Source organism: Oncorhynchus kisutch, linkage group LG1 (assembly GCF_002021735.2).
Source record: "Oncorhynchus kisutch isolate 150728-3 linkage group LG1, Okis_V2, whole genome shotgun sequence".
NCBI classification, from domain to species: Eukaryota; Metazoa; Chordata; class Actinopteri; order Salmoniformes; family Salmonidae; genus Oncorhynchus; species Oncorhynchus kisutch.
Window position 1 is genome coordinate 73,280,609 of NC_034174.2, and position 21,084 is coordinate 73,301,692.

Consider the following 21,084-nt stretch of genomic DNA (forward strand, 5'->3'; position numbering starts at 1 on the left):
CAGCTCTGACTGCTCCATGCAGGCTGACAGCTCCTTGCAGGCTGACAGCTCCTTGCAGACTGACAGCTCCTTGCAGACTGACAGCTCCCTGCAGACTGGCAGCTCCTTGCAGACTGACAGCTCTGACTGCTCCATGCAGGCTGACAGCTCCTTGCAGACTGGCAGCTCCTTGCAGACTGGCAGCTCCTTGCAAACTGGCAGCTCCTTGCAAACTGGCAGCTCCTTGCAGACTGGCAGCTCCTTGCAGACTGGCAGCTCCTTGCAGACTGGCAGCTCCTTGCAGACTGACAGCTCCTTGCAGACTGACAGCTCCCTGCAGACTGGCACCTCAGGCTGCTTCAAACAGGCAGGAGGCTCCGGCAGCGCTGTAGAGAAGAAAGGCTCTGATAGCGCTGAACAGGCGGGAGACTCCGACAGCGCAGGAGAGGAGGAAAACGCTGGCTGTGCTGAACAGGCGGGAGACTCCGACAGCGCAGGAGAGGAGGAAAACGCTGTCTGCGCTGAACAGGTGGGAGACTCCGACAGCGCAGGAGGGAAGGAAGGCTCTGGCTGTGCTGAACAGGCGGGAGACTCCGACAGAGCAGGAGAGGCGAGGCGCACTGTAGGCCTGATGCGTGGTGCGGGCACTCGTGACACTGGAGCGAGGACACGCACAGGAAGCCTGGTGCGGGGAGCTGCTACCGGAGGACTGGTGTGTGGAGGTGGCTCTGGATAGACCGGACCGTGCAGGCGCACTGGAGCTCTTGAGCACCGAGCCTGCCCAAGCTTACCTGGCTCGATGCCCACTCTAGCCCGGCAAATACGAAGGGCTGGTATGAACCGTACCGGGCTCACCGTGCGCTCACTAGCATAACACGGTGCCTGCCCGGTCTCTTTAGCCCACCGGAAAGCACAGGGAGTTTGCGCAGGTCTCCTACCTGGCATAGCCATACTCCCTGTAAGCCCCCCCCCAATAATTTTTTGGGGTTGCTTCTCGGGCTTCCTTGCCAACCGTGTTCCCTCGTATCGCCGGCTCCTATCTCCTGCTGCCTCTGCTTCCTCCTTGGGGCGGCGATATTCACCAGGCTGAGCCCAGGGTCCTCTTCCGTCTAATATCATCTCCCAAGACCAGAAGTCCTTATATCGCTGCTCCTCATGATTAACAGGGAGAGTTGGCTCAGGTCTGACTCCTGACTCTGCCACTCTCTCCCTGAGCCCCCCCCCAATACATTTTTTGGGGTGACTTTCGGGTTTCGCTCTGCGCCGCCGTGTTTTCCTTTTCGACTCCATTCGCCTATAGCCTTCTTCGCACTGCTCAAGCGAATCCCATGCGGGCTCCTGCACTCTCTCTGGGTTGGCCGCCCACCTGTCGATTTCTTCCCACGTCGTATACTCCAATCCATTGCTGTCCAATGCGTCCTCCCATGTCCATTCCTCCTTTCGCTTTTCCTGCGGTCGCTGCTTGTAACCACGCCGCTCGGTCCGTGTGTGGTGGGTGATTCTGTAACGGCGTTCTTCGTTTGTTGAGAGAGAGTCGGACCGAAATGCAGCGTGGTGGTTACTCATGTCTTTAATGAAGAAAAGTGCGATACATGAAAATAACTAATAAATACAAAAACAACAAACGGAACGTGAAACCTAATTACAGCCTATCTGGTGAAACTACACAGAGACAGGAACAATCACCCACAAAAGACAAAGCGAACTCAGGCTACCTAAATACGGTTCCCAATCAGAGGCAACGAGAAGCACCTGACTGCTGATTGAGAACCGCCTCAGGCAGCCAAGCCTATACAACACCCCTAATCAGCCGCGATCCCAAATACTACAAACCCCAATATGAAACACAACACACAAACCCATGTCACACCCTGGCCTGAACAAATAATTAAAGAAAACACAAAATACTAAGACCAAGGCGTGACACAGTAGTTATATCTCTATACAGTAGTTATATCTCTAACAGTAGTTATATCTCTAACAGTAGTTATATCTCTATACAGTAGTTATATCTCTAACAGTAGTTATATCTCTATACAGTAGTTATATCTCTATACAGTAGTTATATCTCTATACAGTAGTTATATCTCTAACAGTAGTTATATCTCTATACAGTAGTTATATCTCTAACAGTAGTTATATCTCTATACAGTAGTTATATCTCTATACAGTAGTTATATCTCTAACAGTAGTTATATCTCTATACAGTAGTTATATCTCTATACAGTAGTTATATCTCTATACAGTAGTTATGTCTCTAACAGTAGTTATATCTCTATACAGTAGTTATATCTCTATACAGTAGTTATATCTCGGTACAGTAGTTATATCTCTGTACAGTAGTTATATCTCTATACAGTAGTTATATCTCTGTACAGTAGTTATATCTCTGTACAGTAGTTATATCTCTATACAGTAGTTATATCTCTAACAGTAGTTATATCTCTGTACAGTAGTTATATCTCTGTACAGTAGTTATATCTCTATACAGTAGTTATATCTCTGTACAGTAGTTATATCTCTGTACAGTAGTTATATCTCTATACAGTAGTTATATCTCTAACAGTAGTTATATCTCTATACAGTAGTTATATCTCTATACAGTAGTTATATCTCTGTACAGTAGTTATATCTCTAACAGTAGTTATATCTCTAACAGTAGTTATATCTCTAACAGTAGTTATATCTCTATGGAGTAGTTATATCTCTAACAGTAGTTATATCTCTGTACAGTAGTTATATCTCTATACAGTAGTTATATCTCTATACAGTAGTTATATCTCTGTACAGTAGTTATATCTCTAACAGTAGTTATATCTCTATGCAGTAGTTATATCTCTATACAGTAGTTATATCTCTGTACAGTAGTTATATCTCTATACAGTAGTTATATCTCTGTACAGTAGTTATATCTCTATGCAGTAGTTATATCTCTATACAGTAGTTATATCTCTAACAGTAGTTATATCTCTATACAGTAGTTATATCTATATACAGTAGTTATATCTCTGTACAGTAGTTATATCTCTAACAGTAGTTATATCTCTAACAGTAGTTATATCTCTAACAGTAGTTATATCTCTGTACAGTAGTTATATCTCTAACAGTAGTTATATCTCTATACAGTAGTTATATCTCTGTACAGTAGTTATATCTCTAACAGTAGTTATATCTCTATACAGTAGTTATATCTCTAACAGTAGTTATATCTCTAACAGTAGTTATATCTATATACAGTAGTTATATCTCTATACAGTAGTTATATCTCTAACAGTAGTTATATCTCTGTACAGTAGTTATATCTCTAACAGTAGTTATATCTCTATACAGTAGTTATATCTCTGTACAGTAGTTATATCTCTAACAGTAGTTATATCTATATACAGTAGTTATATCTCTGTACAGTAGTTATATCTCTATACAGTAGTTATATCTCTATACAGTAGTTATATCTCTAACAGTAGTTATATCTCTATACAGTAGTTATATCTCTATACAGTAGTTATATCTCTAACAGTAGTTATATCTCTAACAGTAGTTATATCTATATACAGTAGTTATATCTCTGTACAGTAGTTATATCTCTATACAGTAGTTATATCTCTATACAGTAGTTATATCTCTAACAGTAGTTATATCTCTAACAGTAGTTATATCTATATACAGTAGTTATATCTCTGTACAGTAGTTATATCTCTATACAGTAGTTATATCTCTAACAGTAGTTATATCTCTAACAGTAGTTATATCTCTAACAGTAGTTATATCTATATACAGTAGTTATATCTCTGTACAGTAGTTATATCTCTGTACAGTAGTTATATCTCTAACAGTAGTTATATCTCTATACAGTAGTTATATCTCTAACAGTAGTTATATCTATATACAGTAGTTATATCTCTGTACAGTAGTTATATCTCTAACAGTAGTTATATCTCTATACAGTAGTTATATCTCTGTACAGTAGTTATATCTCTAACAGTAGTTATATCTATATACAGTAGTTATATCTCTAACAGTAGTTATAGTGTATCTCTAACAGTAGTTATAGTGTATCTCTAACAGTAGTTATATCTATATACAGTAGTTATATCTCTATACAGTAGTTATATCTCTATACAGTAGTTATATCTCTATGCAGTAGTTATATCTCTATACAGTAGTTATATCTCTATACAGTAGTTATATCTCTATGCAGTAGTTATATCTCTAACAGTAGTTATATCTCTAACAGTAGTTATATCTCTATACAGTAGTTATATCTCTGTACAGTAGTTATATCTCTATACAGTAGTTATATCTCTAACAGTAGTTATATCTCTAACAGTAGTTATATCTATATACAGTAGTTATATCTCTAACAGTAGTTATATCTCTAACAGTAGTTATATCTCTATACAGTAGTTATATCTCTGTACAGTAGTTATATCTCTATACAGTAGTTATATCTCTGTACAGTAGTTATATCTCTATACAGTAGTTATATCTCTATACAGTAGTTATATCTATATACAGTAGTTATATCTATATACAGTATGTAACGGCGTTCTTCGTTTGTTGAGAGAGAGTCGGACCGAAATGCAGCGTGGTGGTTACTCATGTCTTTAATGAAGAAAAGTGCGATACATGAAAATAACTAATAAATACAAAAACAACAAACGGAACGTGAAACCTAATACAGCCTATCTGGTGAAACTACACAGAGACAGGAACAATCACCCACGAAAGACAAAGCGAACAACTCAGGCTACCTAAATACGGTTCCCAATCAGAGGCAACGAGAAGCACCTGACTGCTGATTGAGAACCGCCTCAGGCAGCCAAGCCTATACAACACCCCTAATCAGCCGCGATCCCAAATACTACAAACCCCAATATGAAACACAACACACAAACCCATGTCACACCCTGGCCTGAACAAATAATTAAAGAAAACACAAAATACTAAGACCAAGGCGTGACAGAACCCCCCCCCCAAGGTGCGGACTCCCGGACGCACCTCAAAACCATAGGGAGGGTCCGGGTGGGCGTCTGTCCATAGTGGCGGCTCCGGCTCGGGACGTGGACCCCACTCCATAAATGTCATAGTTCCTCCCCTTCGCGTCCTGGGATAATCCACCCTCGCCGCCGACCATGGCCTAATAGTCCTCACCCAGAACCCCACAGAACTGAGGAGCAGCTCGTGACTGAGGGGCATCTCGGGACTGAGGGACAGCTCGGGACTGAGGGGCAGCTCGGGGACTAAGGGGCAGCTCGGGACTGAGGGGCAGCTCGGGACTGCGGGGCAGCCCGGAACTGAGGGGCAGCTCGGGACTGAGGGGCAGCCCGGAACTGAGGGGCAGCTCGGGACTGAGGGGCAACTCGGGACTGAGGGGCAGCTCGGGACTGAGGGGCAGCCCGGAACTGAGGGGCAGCCCGGAACTGAGGGGAAGCCCAGTACTGAGAGGAAGCCCAGTACTGAGAGGAAGCCCAGTACTGAGAGGAAGCCCAGTACTGAGAGGAAGCCCAGTACTGAGATGAAGCTCAGGTAGGTAGTAGGCTCCGGTAGATCCTGGCTGGCTGGCGGATCTGGAAGATTCAGGTTGATTGGCGGATCTAGCTGCTCTATGCAGACTGACAGCTCTGACTGCTCCATGCAGGCTGACAGCTCCTTGCAGACTGGCAGCTCTTTGCAGACTGACAGCTCTGACTGCTCCATGCAGGCTGACAGCTCCTTGCAGGCTGACAGCTCCTTGCAGACTGACAGCTCCTTGCAGACTGACAGCTCCCTGCAGACTGGCAGCTCCTTGCAGACTGACAGCTCTGACTGCTCCATGCAGGCTGACAGCTCCTTGCAGACTGGCAGCTCCTTGCAGACTGGCAGCTCCTTGCAAACTGGCAGCTCCTTGCAAACTGGCAGCTCCTTGCAGACTGGCAGCTCCTTGCAGACTGGCAGCTCCTTGCAGACTGGCAGCTCCTTGCAGACTGACAGCTCCTTGCAGACTGACAGCTCCCTGCAGACTGGCACCTCAGGCTGCTTCAAACAGGCAGGAGGCTCCGGCAGCGCTGTAGAGAAGAAAGGCTCTGATAGCGCTGAACAGGCGGGAGACTCCGACAGCGCAGGAGAGGAGGAAAACGCTGGCTGTGCTGAACAGGCGGGAGACTCCGACAGCGCAGGAGAGGAGGAAAACGCTGTCTGCGCTGAACAGGTGGGAGACTCCGACAGCGCAGGAGGGAAGGAAGGCTCTGGCTGTGCTGAACAGGCGGGAGACTCCGACAGAGCAGGAGAGGCGAGGCGCACTGTAGGCCTGATGCGTGGTGCGGGCACTCGTGACACTGGAGCGAGGACACGCACAGGAAGCCTGGTGCGGGGAGCTGCTACCGGAGGACTGGTGTGTGGAGGTGGCTCTGGATAGACCGGACCGTGCAGGCGCACTGGAGCTCTTGAGCACCGAGCCTGCCCAAGCTTACCTGGCTCGATGCCCACTCTAGCCCGGCAAATACGAAGGGCTGGTATGAACCGTACCGGGCTCACCGTGCGCTCACTAGCATAACACGGTGCCTGCCCGGTCTCTTTAGCCCACCGGAAAGCACAGGGAGTTTGCGCAGGTCTCCTACCTGGCATAGCCATACTCCCTGTAAGCCCCCCCCCAATAATTTTTTGGGGTTGCTTCTCGGGCTTCCTTGCCAACCGTGTTCCCTCGTATCGCCGGCTCCTATCTCCTGCTGCCTCTGCTTCCTCCTTGGGGCGGCGATATTCACCAGGCTGAGCCCAGGGTCCTCTTCCGTCTAATATCATCTCCCAAGACCAGAAGTCCTTATATCGCTGCTCCTCATGATTAACAGGGAGAGTTGGCTCAGGTCTGACTCCTGACTCTGCCACTCTCTCCCTGAGCCCCCCCCCAATACATTTTTTGGGGTGACTTTCGGGTTTCGCTCTGCGCCGCCGTGTTTTCCTTTTCGACTCCATTCGCCTATAGCCTTCTTCGCACTGCTCAAGCGAATCCCATGCGGGCTCCTGCACTCTCTCTGGGTTGGCCGCCCACCTGTCGATTTCTTCCCACGTCGTATACTCCAATCCATTGCTGTCCAATGCGTCCTCCCATGTCCATTCCTCCTTTCGCTTTTCCTGCGGTCGCTGCTTGTAACCACGCCGCTCGGTCCGTGTGTGGTGGGTGATTCTGTAACGGCGTTCTTCGTTTGTTGAGAGAGAGTCGGACCGAAATGCAGCGTGGTGGTTACTCATGTCTTTAATGAAGAAAAGTGCGATACATGAAAATAACTAATAAATACAAAAACAACAAACGGAACGTGAAACCTAATTACAGCCTATCTGGTGAAACTACACAGAGACAGGAACAATCACCCACAAAAGACAAAGCGAACTCAGGCTACCTAAATACGGTTCCCAATCAGAGGCAACGAGAAGCACCTGACTGCTGATTGAGAACCGCCTCAGGCAGCCAAGCCTATACAACACCCCTAATCAGCCGCGATCCCAAATACTACAAACCCCAATATGAAACACAACACACAAACCCATGTCACACCCTGGCCTGAACAAATAATTAAAGAAAACACAAAATACTAAGACCAAGGCGTGACACAGTAGTTATATCTCTATACAGTAGTTATATCTCTAACAGTAGTTATATCTCTAACAGTAGTTATATCTCTATACAGTAGTTATATCTCTAACAGTAGTTATATCTCTATACAGTAGTTATATCTCTATACAGTAGTTATATCTCTATACAGTAGTTATATCTCTAACAGTAGTTATATCTCTATACAGTAGTTATATCTCTAACAGTAGTTATATCTCTATACAGTAGTTATATCTCTATACAGTAGTTATATCTCTAACAGTAGTTATATCTCTATACAGTAGTTATATCTCTATACAGTAGTTATATCTCTATACAGTAGTTATGTCTCTAACAGTAGTTATATCTCTATACAGTAGTTATATCTCTATACAGTAGTTATATCTCGGTACAGTAGTTATATCTCTGTACAGTAGTTATATCTCTATACAGTAGTTATATCTCTGTACAGTAGTTATATCTCTGTACAGTAGTTATATCTCTATACAGTAGTTATATCTCTAACAGTAGTTATATCTCTGTACAGTAGTTATATCTCTGTACAGTAGTTATATCTCTATACAGTAGTTATATCTCTGTACAGTAGTTATATCTCTGTACAGTAGTTATATCTCTATACAGTAGTTATATCTCTAACAGTAGTTATATCTCTATACAGTAGTTATATCTCTATACAGTAGTTATATCTCTGTACAGTAGTTATATCTCTAACAGTAGTTATATCTCTAACAGTAGTTATATCTCTAACAGTAGTTATATCTCTATGGAGTAGTTATATCTCTAACAGTAGTTATATCTCTGTACAGTAGTTATATCTCTATACAGTAGTTATATCTCTATACAGTAGTTATATCTCTGTACAGTAGTTATATCTCTAACAGTAGTTATATCTCTATGCAGTAGTTATATCTCTATACAGTAGTTATATCTCTGTACAGTAGTTATATCTCTATACAGTAGTTATATCTCTGTACAGTAGTTATATCTCTATGCAGTAGTTATATCTCTATACAGTAGTTATATCTCTAACAGTAGTTATATCTCTATACAGTAGTTATATCTATATACAGTAGTTATATCTCTGTACAGTAGTTATATCTCTAACAGTAGTTATATCTCTAACAGTAGTTATATCTCTAACAGTAGTTATATCTCTGTACAGTAGTTATATCTCTAACAGTAGTTATATCTCTATACAGTAGTTATATCTCTGTACAGTAGTTATATCTCTAACAGTAGTTATATCTCTATACAGTAGTTATATCTCTAACAGTAGTTATATCTCTAACAGTAGTTATATCTATATACAGTAGTTATATCTCTATACAGTAGTTATATCTCTAACAGTAGTTATATCTCTGTACAGTAGTTATATCTCTAACAGTAGTTATATCTCTATACAGTAGTTATATCTCTGTACAGTAGTTATATCTCTAACAGTAGTTATATCTATATACAGTAGTTATATCTCTGTACAGTAGTTATATCTCTATACAGTAGTTATATCTCTATACAGTAGTTATATCTCTAACAGTAGTTATATCTCTATACAGTAGTTATATCTCTATACAGTAGTTATATCTCTATACAGTAGTTATATCTCTGTACAGTAGTTATATCTATATACAGTAGTTATATCTCTATACAGTAGTTATATCTCTATACAGTAGTTATATCTCTATACAGTAGTTATATCTCTATACAGTAGTTATATCTCTAACAGTAGTTATATCTCTAACAGTAGTTATATCTCTATACAGTAGTTATATCTCTAACAGTAGTTATATCTCTACAGTAGTTATATCTCTATACAGTAGTTATATCTCTATACAGTAGTTATATCTCTATACAGTAGTTATATCTCTATACAGTAGTTATATCTCTATACAGTAGTTATATCTCTATACAGTAGTTATATCTCTATACAGTAGTTATATCTCTAACAGTAGTTATATCTCTAACAGTAGTTATATCTCTAACAGTAGTTATATCTCTATACAGTAGTTATATCTCTATACAGTAGTTATATCTCTAACAGTAGTTATATCTCTATACAGTAGTTATATCTCTATACAGTAGTTATATCTCTATACAGTAGTTATATCTCTATACAGTAGTTATATCTCTATACAGTAGTTATATCTCTAACAGTAGTTATATCTCTATACAGTAGTTATATCTCTAACAGTAGTTATATCTCTAACAGTAGTTATATCTCTAACAGTAGTTATATCTCTATACAGTAGTTATATCTCTAACAGTAGTTATATCTCTATACAGTAGTTATATCTCTAACAGTAGTTATATCTCTAACAGTAGTTATATCTCTAACAGTAGTTATATCTCTAACAGTAGTTATATCTCTAACAGTAGTTATATCTCTAACAGTAGTTATATCTCTATACAGTAGTTATATCTCTATACAGTAGTTATATCTCTATACAGTAGTTATATCTATATACATAGTTATATCTCTAACAGTAGTTATATCTCTAACAGTAGTTATATCTCTAACAGAGTTATATCTCTAACAGTAGTTATATCTCTATACAGTAGTTATATCTCTAACAGTAGTTATATCTCTAACAGTAGTTATATCTCTAACAGTAGTTATATCTCTAACAGTAGTTATATCTCTAACAGTAGTTATATCTCTATACCGTAGTTATATCTCTAACAGTAGTTATATCTCTAACAGTAGTTATATCTCTAACAGTAGTTATATCTCTAACAGTAGTTATATCTCTAACAGTAGTTATATCTCTAACAGTAGTTATATCTCTATACAGTAGTTATATCTCTAACAGTAGTTATATCTCTATACAGTAGTTATATCTCTATACAGTAGTTATATCTCTAACAGTAGTTATATCTCTACAGTAGTTATATCTCTATACAGTAGTTATATCTCTAACAGTAGTTATATCTCTAACAGTAGTTATATCTCTATACAGTAGTTATATCTCTAACAGTAGTTATATCTCTATACAGTAGTTATAGTGTATCTCTAACAGTAGTTATATCTCTATACAGTAGTTATATCTCTGTACAGTAGTTATATCTCTAACAGTAGTTATATCTCTATACAGTAGTTATAGTGTATCTCTAACAGTAGTTATATCTCTGTACAGTAGTTATATCTCTATACAGTAGTTATATCTCTATACAGTAGTTATAGTGTATCTCTAACAGTAGTTATATCTCTATACAGTAGTTATATCTCTATACAGTAGTTATAGTGTATCTCTAACAGTAGTTATATCTCTGTACAGTAGTTATATCTCTATACAGTAGTTATAGTGTATCTCTAACAGTAGTTATATCTCTGTACAGTAGTTATATCTCTATACAGTAGTTATATCTCTATACAGTAGTTATAGTGTATCTCTAACAGTAGTTATATCTCTATACAGTAGTTATATCTCTATACAGTAGTTATAGTGTATCTCTGTACAGTAGTTATATCTATATACAGTAGTTATATCTCTATACAGTAGTTACACTAAACCAGTACCCACCACCTCTCCACACTAAACCAGTACCCACCTCCTCTCCACACTAAACCAGTACCCACCTCCTCTCCACACTATACCAGTACCCACCTCCTCTCCACACTAAACCAGTACCCACTTCCTCTCCACACTAAACCAGTACCCACCTCCTCTCCACACTAAACCAGTACCCACCTCCTCTCCACACTAAACCAGTACCCACCTCCTCTCCACACTAAACCAGGGTCCTGCCCTGCTGTTTCCTCCACTGAACATTGATTATTCAGCAACCGTAAAAATGTAATGTACAGTCAGCGGGTTTCTTCCCCAGAGGAAAGTAACAGAATGGAGTACTTCCAGTTGTTGTACTGTTAATACTGTATGACCGCATAAGTTACTGTGGCTGGCTGAAACTAGACATAAATAATGCCATATACAAGAACTGAGTATACTGTGAACAAATACAGGATACCGTTCTGATGTAGTGGGTTTGGATTTGCTCGTAGCTCTTTCAGTGTTTTACACTAACCTCTCTGCCTTTCTCTCTGTCTGTCTGTCCATCCGTCCGTCTGTTCGTCTGTCTGTAGATTCTGATTGGAGAGGTGACAACGTTCTTTGTGAAAGCGGAGGGGGCTCAGGAGAAGACCATTGTGACGGCTGACTGCTGTTACTTCAACCCCCTCCTCCGCAGGATAGTACGCTTTCTGGGTGAGCCTCGGCTATAGGTCCCACTGTACATTAGACCATATTAAACCTGGTGTATATTGGTCCTAAAATATTAGGCATGCTGCCTCACTACTGTCATTCAGCATAGAATGAAGGGTTTTTATCTCTCTCTGCCCTCTCGTCTGTCACTCTATTTCTCCCTCTCTTCCTATCCCTCTCTCTCTCCTCCCCTATCCTTTCCCCTCACTCTCCACCTCCTCCACCCCCGTTCTCCTCCTCCACCCCCTCAGGTGTCTACTCCTTTGGCCTCTTCGCCACCACCATCTTCGCCAACGCAGGCCAGGTGGTGACAGGAAACCAGACCCCTCACTTCCTGTCTGCCTGCCGCCCCAACTACACAGTCTTGGGCTGCCAGTCCCCCATGCAGTACATCACAGAGCGCCGCGCCTGCACTGGGAACCCCTACCTGGTTGCGTCTGCACGCAAGTCCTTCCCCTCCAAGGACGCGGCCCTCAGCATCTACTCTGCTGTCTACACAGTGGTAGGAACAAGGGGGAAGTTAGAGGGGAAGGAATAAAGTGTGACACCGGGAAGAATAGAGATATGTTTTCTGACATCAGTGTTTTGAAGTGTGAATGTATGTTTCTGTACATTTCTATGTGCTTAGTGGAGGTAGAGGGTATATCTAGAATTTATATCTCTGTGTGTGCTTCTGTGGAGGTACTGTATATTTAGACTTTATAACTCTGTGTGTGCTTCTGTGGCGGTGCTGTATATCTAGACTCTATAGCTCTGTCTGCTTCTGTGGAGGCACTGTATATTTAGACTTTATATCTCTGTGTGTGCTTCTGTGGAGGTACTGTATATCTAGACTTTATAGCTCTGTGTGTACGTCTGTGGAGGTATATCTAGACTTCATAGCTCTGTGTGTGCTTCTGTGGGGTTACTTTATATTTAGAATGTATAGCTCTGTGTGTGCTTCTGTGGTGGTACTGTATATCTAGAATGTATAGCTCTGTGTGTGCTTCTGTGGAGGTACTGTATATCTAGACTTTATAGCTCTGTGTGTACGTCTGTGGAGGTATATCTAGACTTCATAGCTCTGTGTGTGCTTCTGTGGGGTTACTTTATATTTAGAATGTATAGCTCTGTGTGTGCTTCTGTGGAGGTACTGTATATCTAGAATGTATAGCTCTGTGTGTGCTTCTGTGGAGGTACTGTGTAAGAGTGCGTGCTGGTGGCAGGGAAGTCAGGTTCAGGAGATCGAACTTGGTATAAAACGGAGCAGTTTAATAAGTGCTCAAAAAACAAAATATACAAAATAATACAAGTGGGTACAAAACCCGTCGCACACCAGAACATAACTTGCACATAGCTTACAAACAAACAATCACCGACAAGGACAATGGGGGGGAACAGAGGGTTAAATGCACACATGTAATGAATGGAATTGGAACCAGGTGTGATACAAGACAAGACAAAACCAAAGGAAAATTAAAAGAGGATCAGCGATGGCTAGAAGGTCAGTCAGCGACTTCGACCGCCGAACACCGCCCGAACAAGGAGAGGGACCAACTTCGGCGGAAGTCATGATTTCCTGTATATGTAGACTTTTATAGCTCTGTGTGTGCATCTGTGGAGGTACTGTATATCTAGAATGTATAGCTCTGTGTGTGCATCTGTGGAGGTACTGTATATCTAGAATGTATAGCTCTGTGTGTGCATCTGTGGAGGTACTGTATATCTAGAATGTATAGCTCTGTGTGTGCATCTGTGGAGGTACTGTATATCTAGAACGTATAGCTCTGTGTGTGCATCTGTGGAGGTACTGTATATCTAGAATGTATAGCTCTGTGTGTGCTTCTGTGGAGGTACTGTATATCTAGAACGTATAGCTCTGTGTGTGCTTCTGTGGAGGTACTGTATATCTAGAATGTATAGCTCTGTGTGTGCTTCTGTGGAGGTACTGTATATCTAGAACGTATAGCTCTGTGTGTGCTTCTGTGGAGGTACTGTATATCTAGAACGTATAGCTCTGTGTGTGCTTCTGTGGAGGTACTGTATATCTAGAACGTATAGCTCTGCTTGCATCTTAACCTCCAACTCTGTGTGTGTGTGTCTGCAGAGTAGCTTTTAAATGAACTATTCCTTTCTGTGTGTGTGTCTGCGGAGGAGCTTTTAAATGAACTATTCCTTTCTGTGTGTGTTTCAGATGTACGTGACGCTGGTGTTCCGTACAAAGGGCACCCGGCTGACCAAGCCCACCCTGTGTCTGACCCTCCTGTCCCTGGCTGTGCTGGTGGGGGTGGTGAGGGTCACGGAGTACAGGAACCATTGGGGTGACGTCCTGGCTGGATACCTGACCGGAGGGGCCATCGCTGCCTTCCTGGTGAGGGGACTGGGGAGTAGAGGTGGGGATGAGGGCTAGATGGGGTAGTGGTGGGTGTAGGGGTGGGGATGAGGAGATGGGGGTAGGGGTAGTGGTGGGGATGAGGGCTAGATGGGGTTAGGGGTAGTTGAGGAGATGGGGGTAGGGGTAGTGATGAGGGCTAGATGGGGATGAGGGCTAGATGGGGAGATGGGGGTAGGGGTAATGATGAGGGCTAGATGGGGGTAGGGCTAGTGATGAGGGCTAGATGTGGAGATGGGGGTAGGGGTAGTTGTAGGGGTGGGTATGGGGAGATGAGGGCTAGATGGGGAGATGGGGATGAGAGCTAGATGGGGAGATGGGGGTAGGGGTAGTGATGAGGGCTAGATGGGGAGATGGGGGTTGGGGTAGTGATGAGGGCTAGATGTGGAGATGGGGGTAGGGGTAGTGATGAGGGCTAGATGGGGAGATGGGGGTAGGGGTAGTGATGAGGGCTAGATGGGGAGATGGGGGTTGGGGTAGTGATGAGGGCTAGATGGGGAGATGGGGGTAGGGGTAGTGATGAGGGCTAGATGCGGAGATGGGGGTAGGGGTAGTGATGAGGGCTAGATGGGGAGATGGGGGTAGGGGTAGTGATGAGGGCTAGATGGGGAGATGGGGGTAGGGGTAGTGATGAGGGCTAGATGGGGAGATGGGGGTAGGGGTAGTGATGAGGGCTAGATGGGGAGATGGGGGTAGGGGTAGTGATGAGGGCTAGATGGGGAGATGGGGGTAGGGGTAGTGATGAGGGCTAGATGGGGAGATGGGGGTTGGGGTAGTGATGAGGGCTAGATGGGGAGATGGGGGTAGGGGTAGTGATGAGGGCTAGATGCGGAGATGGGGGTAGGGGTAGTGATGAGGGCTAGATGGGGAGATGGGGGTTGGGGTAGTGATGAGGGCTAGATGGGGAGATGGGGGTAGGGGTAGTGATGAGGGCTAGATGGGGAGATGGGGGTAGGGGTAGTGATGAGGGCTAGATGGGGAGATGGGGGTAGGGGTAGTGATGAGGGCTAGATGGGGAGATGGGGGTAGGGGTAGTGATAAGGGCTAGATGGGGAGATGTGGTAGGAGTAGAGGTGGGGATGAGGGCAGTGGTGGGAGTAGAGGTGGGGATGAGGGCAGTGGTGGGAGTAGAGGTGGGGATGAGGGCAGTGGTGGGAGTAGAGGTGGGGATGAGGGCTAGATGGGGGTAGGGGTAGTGGTGGGAGTAGAGGTGGGGATGAGGGCTAGATGGGGGTAGGGGTAGTGGTGGGAGTAGAGGTGGGGATGAGGGCTAGATGGGGGTAGGGGTAGTGGTGGGAGTAGAGGTGGGGATGAGGGCTAGATGGAGGTAGGGGTAGTGGTGGGAGTAGAGGTGGGGATGAGGGCTAGATGGGGGTAGGGGTAGTGGTGGTAGTAGAGGTGGGGATGAGGGCTAGATGGGGGTAGGGGTAGTGGTGGGAGTAGAGGTGGGGATGAGGGCTAGATGGGGGTAGGGGTAGTGGTGGGAGTAGAGGTGGGGATGAGGGCTAGATGGGGGTAGGGGTAGTGGTGGGAGTAGAGGTGGGGATGAGGGCTAGATGGGGGTAGGGGTGGTGGTGGGAGTAGAGGTGGGGATGAGGGCTAGATGGGGGTAGGGGTAGTGATGAGGGCTAGATGGGGAGATGGGGGTTGGGGTAGTGATGAGGGCTAGATGGGGAGATGGGGGTAGGGGTAGTGATGAGGGCTAGATGCGGAGATGGGGGGTAGGGGTAGTGATGAGGGCTAGATGGGGAGATGGGGGTTGGGGTAGTGATGAGGGCTAGATGGGGAGATGGGGGTAGGGGTAGTGATGAGGGCTAGATGGGGAGATGGGGGTAGGGGTAGTGATGAGGGCTAGATGGGGAGATGGGGGTAGGGGTAGTGATGAGGGCTAGATGGGGAGATGGGGGTAGGGGTAGTGATAAGGGCTAGATGGGGAGATGTGGTAGGAGTAGAGGTGGGGATGAGGGCAGTGGTGGGAGTAGAGGTGGGGATGAGGGCAGTGGTGGGAGTAGAGGTGGGGATGAGGGCAGTGGTGGGAGTAGAGGTGGGGATGAGGGCTAGATGGGGTAGGGGTAGTGGTGGGAGTAGAGGTGGGGATGAGGGCTAGATGGGGGTAGGGGTAGTGGTGGGAGTAGAGGTGGGGATGAGGGCTAGATGGGGGTAGGGGTAGTGGTGGGAGTAGAGGTGGGGATGAGGGCTAGATGGAGGTAGGGGTAGTGGTGGGAGTAGAGGTGGGGATGAGGGCTAGATGGGGGTAGGGGTAGTGGTGGTAGTAGAGGTGGGGATGAGGGCTAGATGGGGGTAGGGGTAGTGGTGGGAGTAGAGGTGGGGATGAGGGCTAGATGGGGGTAGGGGTAGTGGTGGGAGTAGAGGTGGGGATGAGGGCTAGATGGGGGTAGGGGTAGTGGTGGGAGTAGAGGTGGGGATGAGGGCTAGATGGGGGTAGGGGTGGTGGTGGGAGTAGAGGTGGGGATGAGGGCTAGATGGGGGTAGGGGTAGTGGTGGGAGTAGAGGTGGGGATGAGGGCTAGATGGGGGTAGGGGTAGTGGTGGGAGTAGAGGTGGGGATGAGGGCTAGATGGGGGTAGGGTTAGGGATGGGGACATTACCCATTCAGTTTCAAGTTAGAGCTGCAATGTTTCAATTTACATCACTTTAAATAACTTGTCTTCAGCAGCACATTTTTACAGTCTCTCTCTCTCTCTCTCTCTCTCTCTCTCTTTCCTTCTCTCCCTACCCCTTCTCTCTCCATCTATCGCTCTCATTCTCTCTCTGTGTCTCTCTTTCCATCCATCCTTTCAATCTCCACCTCTCTCTACCAGGTGACATGTGTGATCAACAACTTCCAGCAGACGGCGTCAGCCCTGCCCCCGCTGCCCCCCCAGCGCCCTCAGCCCCCCCACGGCATGCTACTGTCCACCCTACCTCGCGTGGAGAGTCCACTTGAAAAGTTAAGTTGCCCTCAGGTAAGGGCTGGGGGGTCACAGGGGATAGTGTTCTCATAAAATGAGCCATCCTCACATCTCTTGTAAATATGAATGTGAATTCAATTAATTAATTTGTTCATATTCATTCTTACAAGAAGGGTATTTTTTATGGATCTCTTTAGTAGAGGTCGACCGATTAATCGGAATGGCCGATTAATTAGGGCAGATATCAAGTTTTCATAACAATTGGAAATCGGTATTTTTGGGCGCCTATTATTTTTTTATACCTTTATTTAACTAGGCAAGTCAGTTAAGAACACATTCTTATTTTCAATGACAGCCTAGGAACGGTGGGTTAACTGCCTTGTTCATGGGCAGAACAACAGATTTTCACCTTGTCAGCTCGGGGGATCCAATCTTGCAACCTTACAGTTAACTAGTCCAACGCTCTAACCACCTGCCTCTCATTGCACTCCACGAGGAGCCTGCCTGTTACGCGAATGCAGTCGAAGCCAAGGTAAGTTGCTAGCTAGCATTAAACTTATCTTATAAAAAACAATCAATCAATCATAATCACTAGTTATAACTACACATGGTTGATGATATTAGTAGTTTATCAAGCCTGTCCTGCATTGCATATAATCGATGCAGCACTGGGGGATGATTTAACAAAAGCGCATTTGGGACGACTGTACCTAACCATAAACACCAATGCCTTTCTTAAAATCAATACACAGAAGTATATATTTTTAAACCTGCATATTTAGCTAAAATAAATCCAGGTTAGCAGGCAATATTAACCAGGTGAAATTGTGTCATTTCTCTGGTGTTCATTGCACGCAGAGTCAGGGTATATGCAACAGTTTGGACAGCCTGGCTCATTGCGAACTAATTTTACGTAACTATGACATAACATTGAAGGTTGTGCAATTTAACAATTTAACCGAACGGTTCCGTATTTCACTGAAATAATAAACGTTTTGTTTTCTAAATTGTAGTTTCCGGATTCGACCATATTAATGACCAAAGGCTCGTATTTCTGTGTGTTATGTTATAATTAAGTCTATGATTTGATAGAACAGTCTGACTGAGCGATGGTAGGCAGCAGCAGGCTCGTAAGCATTCATTCAAACAGCACTTTGTGCGTTTTGCCAGCAGCCCTTCCCAAGCACAGCGCTGTTTATGACTTCGAGCCTATCGGCCTAATGGCTGGTGTAACCGATGTGAAATAGCTAGCTAGTTAGCTGGGTGTGCGCTAATAGCGTTTCAAACGTCACTTGCTCTGAGACTTGGATTAGATGTTCCGCTTGCTCTGCATGGGTAACGCTGCTTCGGGTGTGGCTGTTGTCGATGTGTTCCTGGCTCGAGCCCAGGTAGGGGCGAGGAGAGGGACGGAAGCTATACTGTTACACTGGCAATAATATAGTGCCTATAAGAACATCCAATAGCCAAAGGTATATGAAATACAAATGGTACAGAGAGATAGTCCTATAAATACTATATTAACTACAACCTAAAACCTCTTACCTTGGAAGTCTCATGTTAAAAGGAACCACCAACTTTCATATGTTCTCATGTTCTGAGCAAGGAACTCAAACATTAGCTTTTTTACATGGCACATATTGCACTTTTACTTCTCCAACACTTTGTTTTTGCATTATTTAAACCAAATTGAACATGTTTCATTATTTATTTGAGGCTAAATACATTTTTATTGATGTATTATATTAAGTTAAAATAAGTGTTCATTCAGTATTGTTGTAATTGTCATTATTACAAATAAATAAAATGTAAAAAATCATCCGACTAATCCGTATCGGCTTTTTTGGTCCTCCAATAATCGGTATCGGCGCTGAAAAATCATAATCGGTCGACCTCTACTCTTTAGTTTATTGGTTGCTACATGTGTTCTCTCGCCTGGTTAACCCTCATATCCCTTATGATTAACCTGGATAAATCTAATTTAAATAGATTATACTGTTCAGTAATAATATTCTCCCCTTTTCCAGCTTTATGAAACCCGATCTGTCTAAACATTGTCCCCTCCCAACACAGACCTCTACCTCTTTAAATCTTCCAATCCTATTTGTATTATTCCCCTCAGTCACCCTGTACTTCTAATTCTTTAACACATTCCTATCCTTCTTGCCTCCTAACCTTGTTCTCTCCTTCTCTCTCCTACCCCAGGTTCCAAGACTACCGTACACTGAGATCACATGACCATCAGCCATACCTGTGCCCCGCCCCTCCCGATGTGCTCCTCCCCTCGCGGCGCTTCATCTCCAGCGAAGTCTAGACCTGCCCTCCATCTCTGAGCACCACGCCCCCTGCCCCGCCCACCCTGAGGGGCGGCCCCCTCTCCGACGCTCGTTCTCCACCCAGGTCTAGAACATGGAACCTAGAACCGAAATCACCCAGATCCAACCTCAAAACAACCTTACCTGGGAGGGACTACCTGGACTTGTCCAATAAGAAAGGCTTGTTTTCGTTTTCCGCTGCAAAACATTTTGCTACGGTGTGCAGTAATGAATACGACCCTGAAGTAGGTAGAAGTTTACCCTAACCATTAATACATGGTCAAATATCTTGTCATGCTTGTATGGTTAGGGTTGGGGGTAAGGGGAATCTGATCCTAGATCTGTGGTTAGCCTCCATCACCAAGGAGACGACCCAGGCCACGGCCATGGTAACCGGCTAAGTCCTCTGCGGGCTAAACGGATTTGATCGGATATGGCGTCCTTTAACCTCTGTCTGTCTCGACCTTGTTCATCAAATGTTGTTTTTTGCCTCCCACTCTTTTGATTTTTTTCCCAAGATGACCCAGTGGTGTACAAATACAAGCTCACCAAAGCCAAGACTACTAAGAGCTGTGGAAGCAATTACAGTACCTTTCCCTTCGCCACAGTTCTATTGTTTAGTCTCCACTTCTCCCTTTGGGTCTCCTCTTTTTCTTCTTCTTCTACTCTACTTTCATGTACAGACAGAGAAGTCTTCTTCTACTCTACTTTCATGTACAGACAGAGAAGTCTTCTTCTACTCTACTTTAATGTACATACAGAGAACACTAAACAGTGGTTGAACGACATAGAAAGAGGGGCACGGTGCATAAAAATAAACAAAACACAGTGGAAAGATGAGCTCAATATACAGTACCGGTCAAAAGTTTGGACACACCTACTCATTCAAAGGGTTTTCTTTATTTTTACTAGTTTCTACATTGTAGAATAATAATGAAGACATCACAACTATGAAATAAAACATATGGAATGTAACCAAAAAAGTATTAAACAAATCAAAAAATATTTTATATTTGAGATTCTTCAAAGTAGCCACCATTTACCTTGATGACAGCTTTGCACACTCTTGGCATTCTCTCAACCAGCTTCACCTGGAATGTTTTTCCAACAGTTGAATTGCTGCAAAGAAACCCCTACTAAAGGACTTAGTAGGGGTTTCTTTGCAGCAATTCAACCATGATGGCCTGATTCATGCAGTCTCCTCCTGAACAGTTGATGTTGAGATGTGTCTGTTACTTGAACTCTGTGAAGCATTTATTTGGGCTGCAATTTCTGAAGCTGGTAACTCTAATGAACTTATCCTCTGCAGCAGAGGTAACTCTGGGTCTTCCTTTCCTGTGGCGGTCCTCATGAGAGCCAGTTTCATCACAGCGCTTGATGGTTTTTGCGACTGGACTTGAAGAAACTTTCAAAGTTCTCAAAATGATCCGTATTGACTGACCTTCATGTCTTAAAGTAATGTTGGACTGTCGTTTCTCTTTTCTTATTTGATCTGTTCTTGCTATAATATGGACTTGGTCTTTTACCAAAAAGGGCTATCTTCTCTATACCACCCCTAACTTGTCACAACACAACTGATTCGCCTCAAATGCATTAAGAAGGAAAGAAATTCCACAAATGAACTTTTAACAAGGCACACCTGTTAATTGAAATGCATTCCAGGTGACTACCTCATGAAGCTGGTTGAGAGAATGTCAAAAGTGTGCAAAGCTGTCATCAAGGCAAAGGGT

General features: G+C 44.0%; 1 protein-coding gene across 3 annotated transcripts in view; it reads left to right on the forward strand.

Moving 5' to 3' along the window:
• Positions 1–19,752, forward strand: part of plppr2b (phospholipid phosphatase related 2b) — a 64,071-nt gene extending 44,319 nt beyond the window's left edge. For 2 of the 3 annotated variants that reach the window (XM_031832576.1, XM_031832584.1), the window contains 5 exons: positions 11,643–11,763; positions 12,012–12,262; positions 13,934–14,110; positions 16,953–17,080; positions 19,245–19,752. In XM_031832576.1, coding sequence (XP_031688436.1) covers positions 11,643–11,763; positions 12,012–12,262; positions 13,934–14,110; positions 16,953–17,080; positions 19,245–19,353 — 786 coding nt within the window. In that variant the 3' untranslated portion in view covers positions 19,354–19,752. Of the gene's footprint in view, positions 1–11,642; positions 11,764–12,011; positions 12,263–13,933; positions 14,111–16,952; positions 17,097–19,244 lie in introns of all 3 variants that reach the window. The other variant, XM_031832590.1, reaches the window with a different exon arrangement.
• The last annotated feature ends 1,332 nt before the right edge of the window (positions 19,753–21,084 follow it).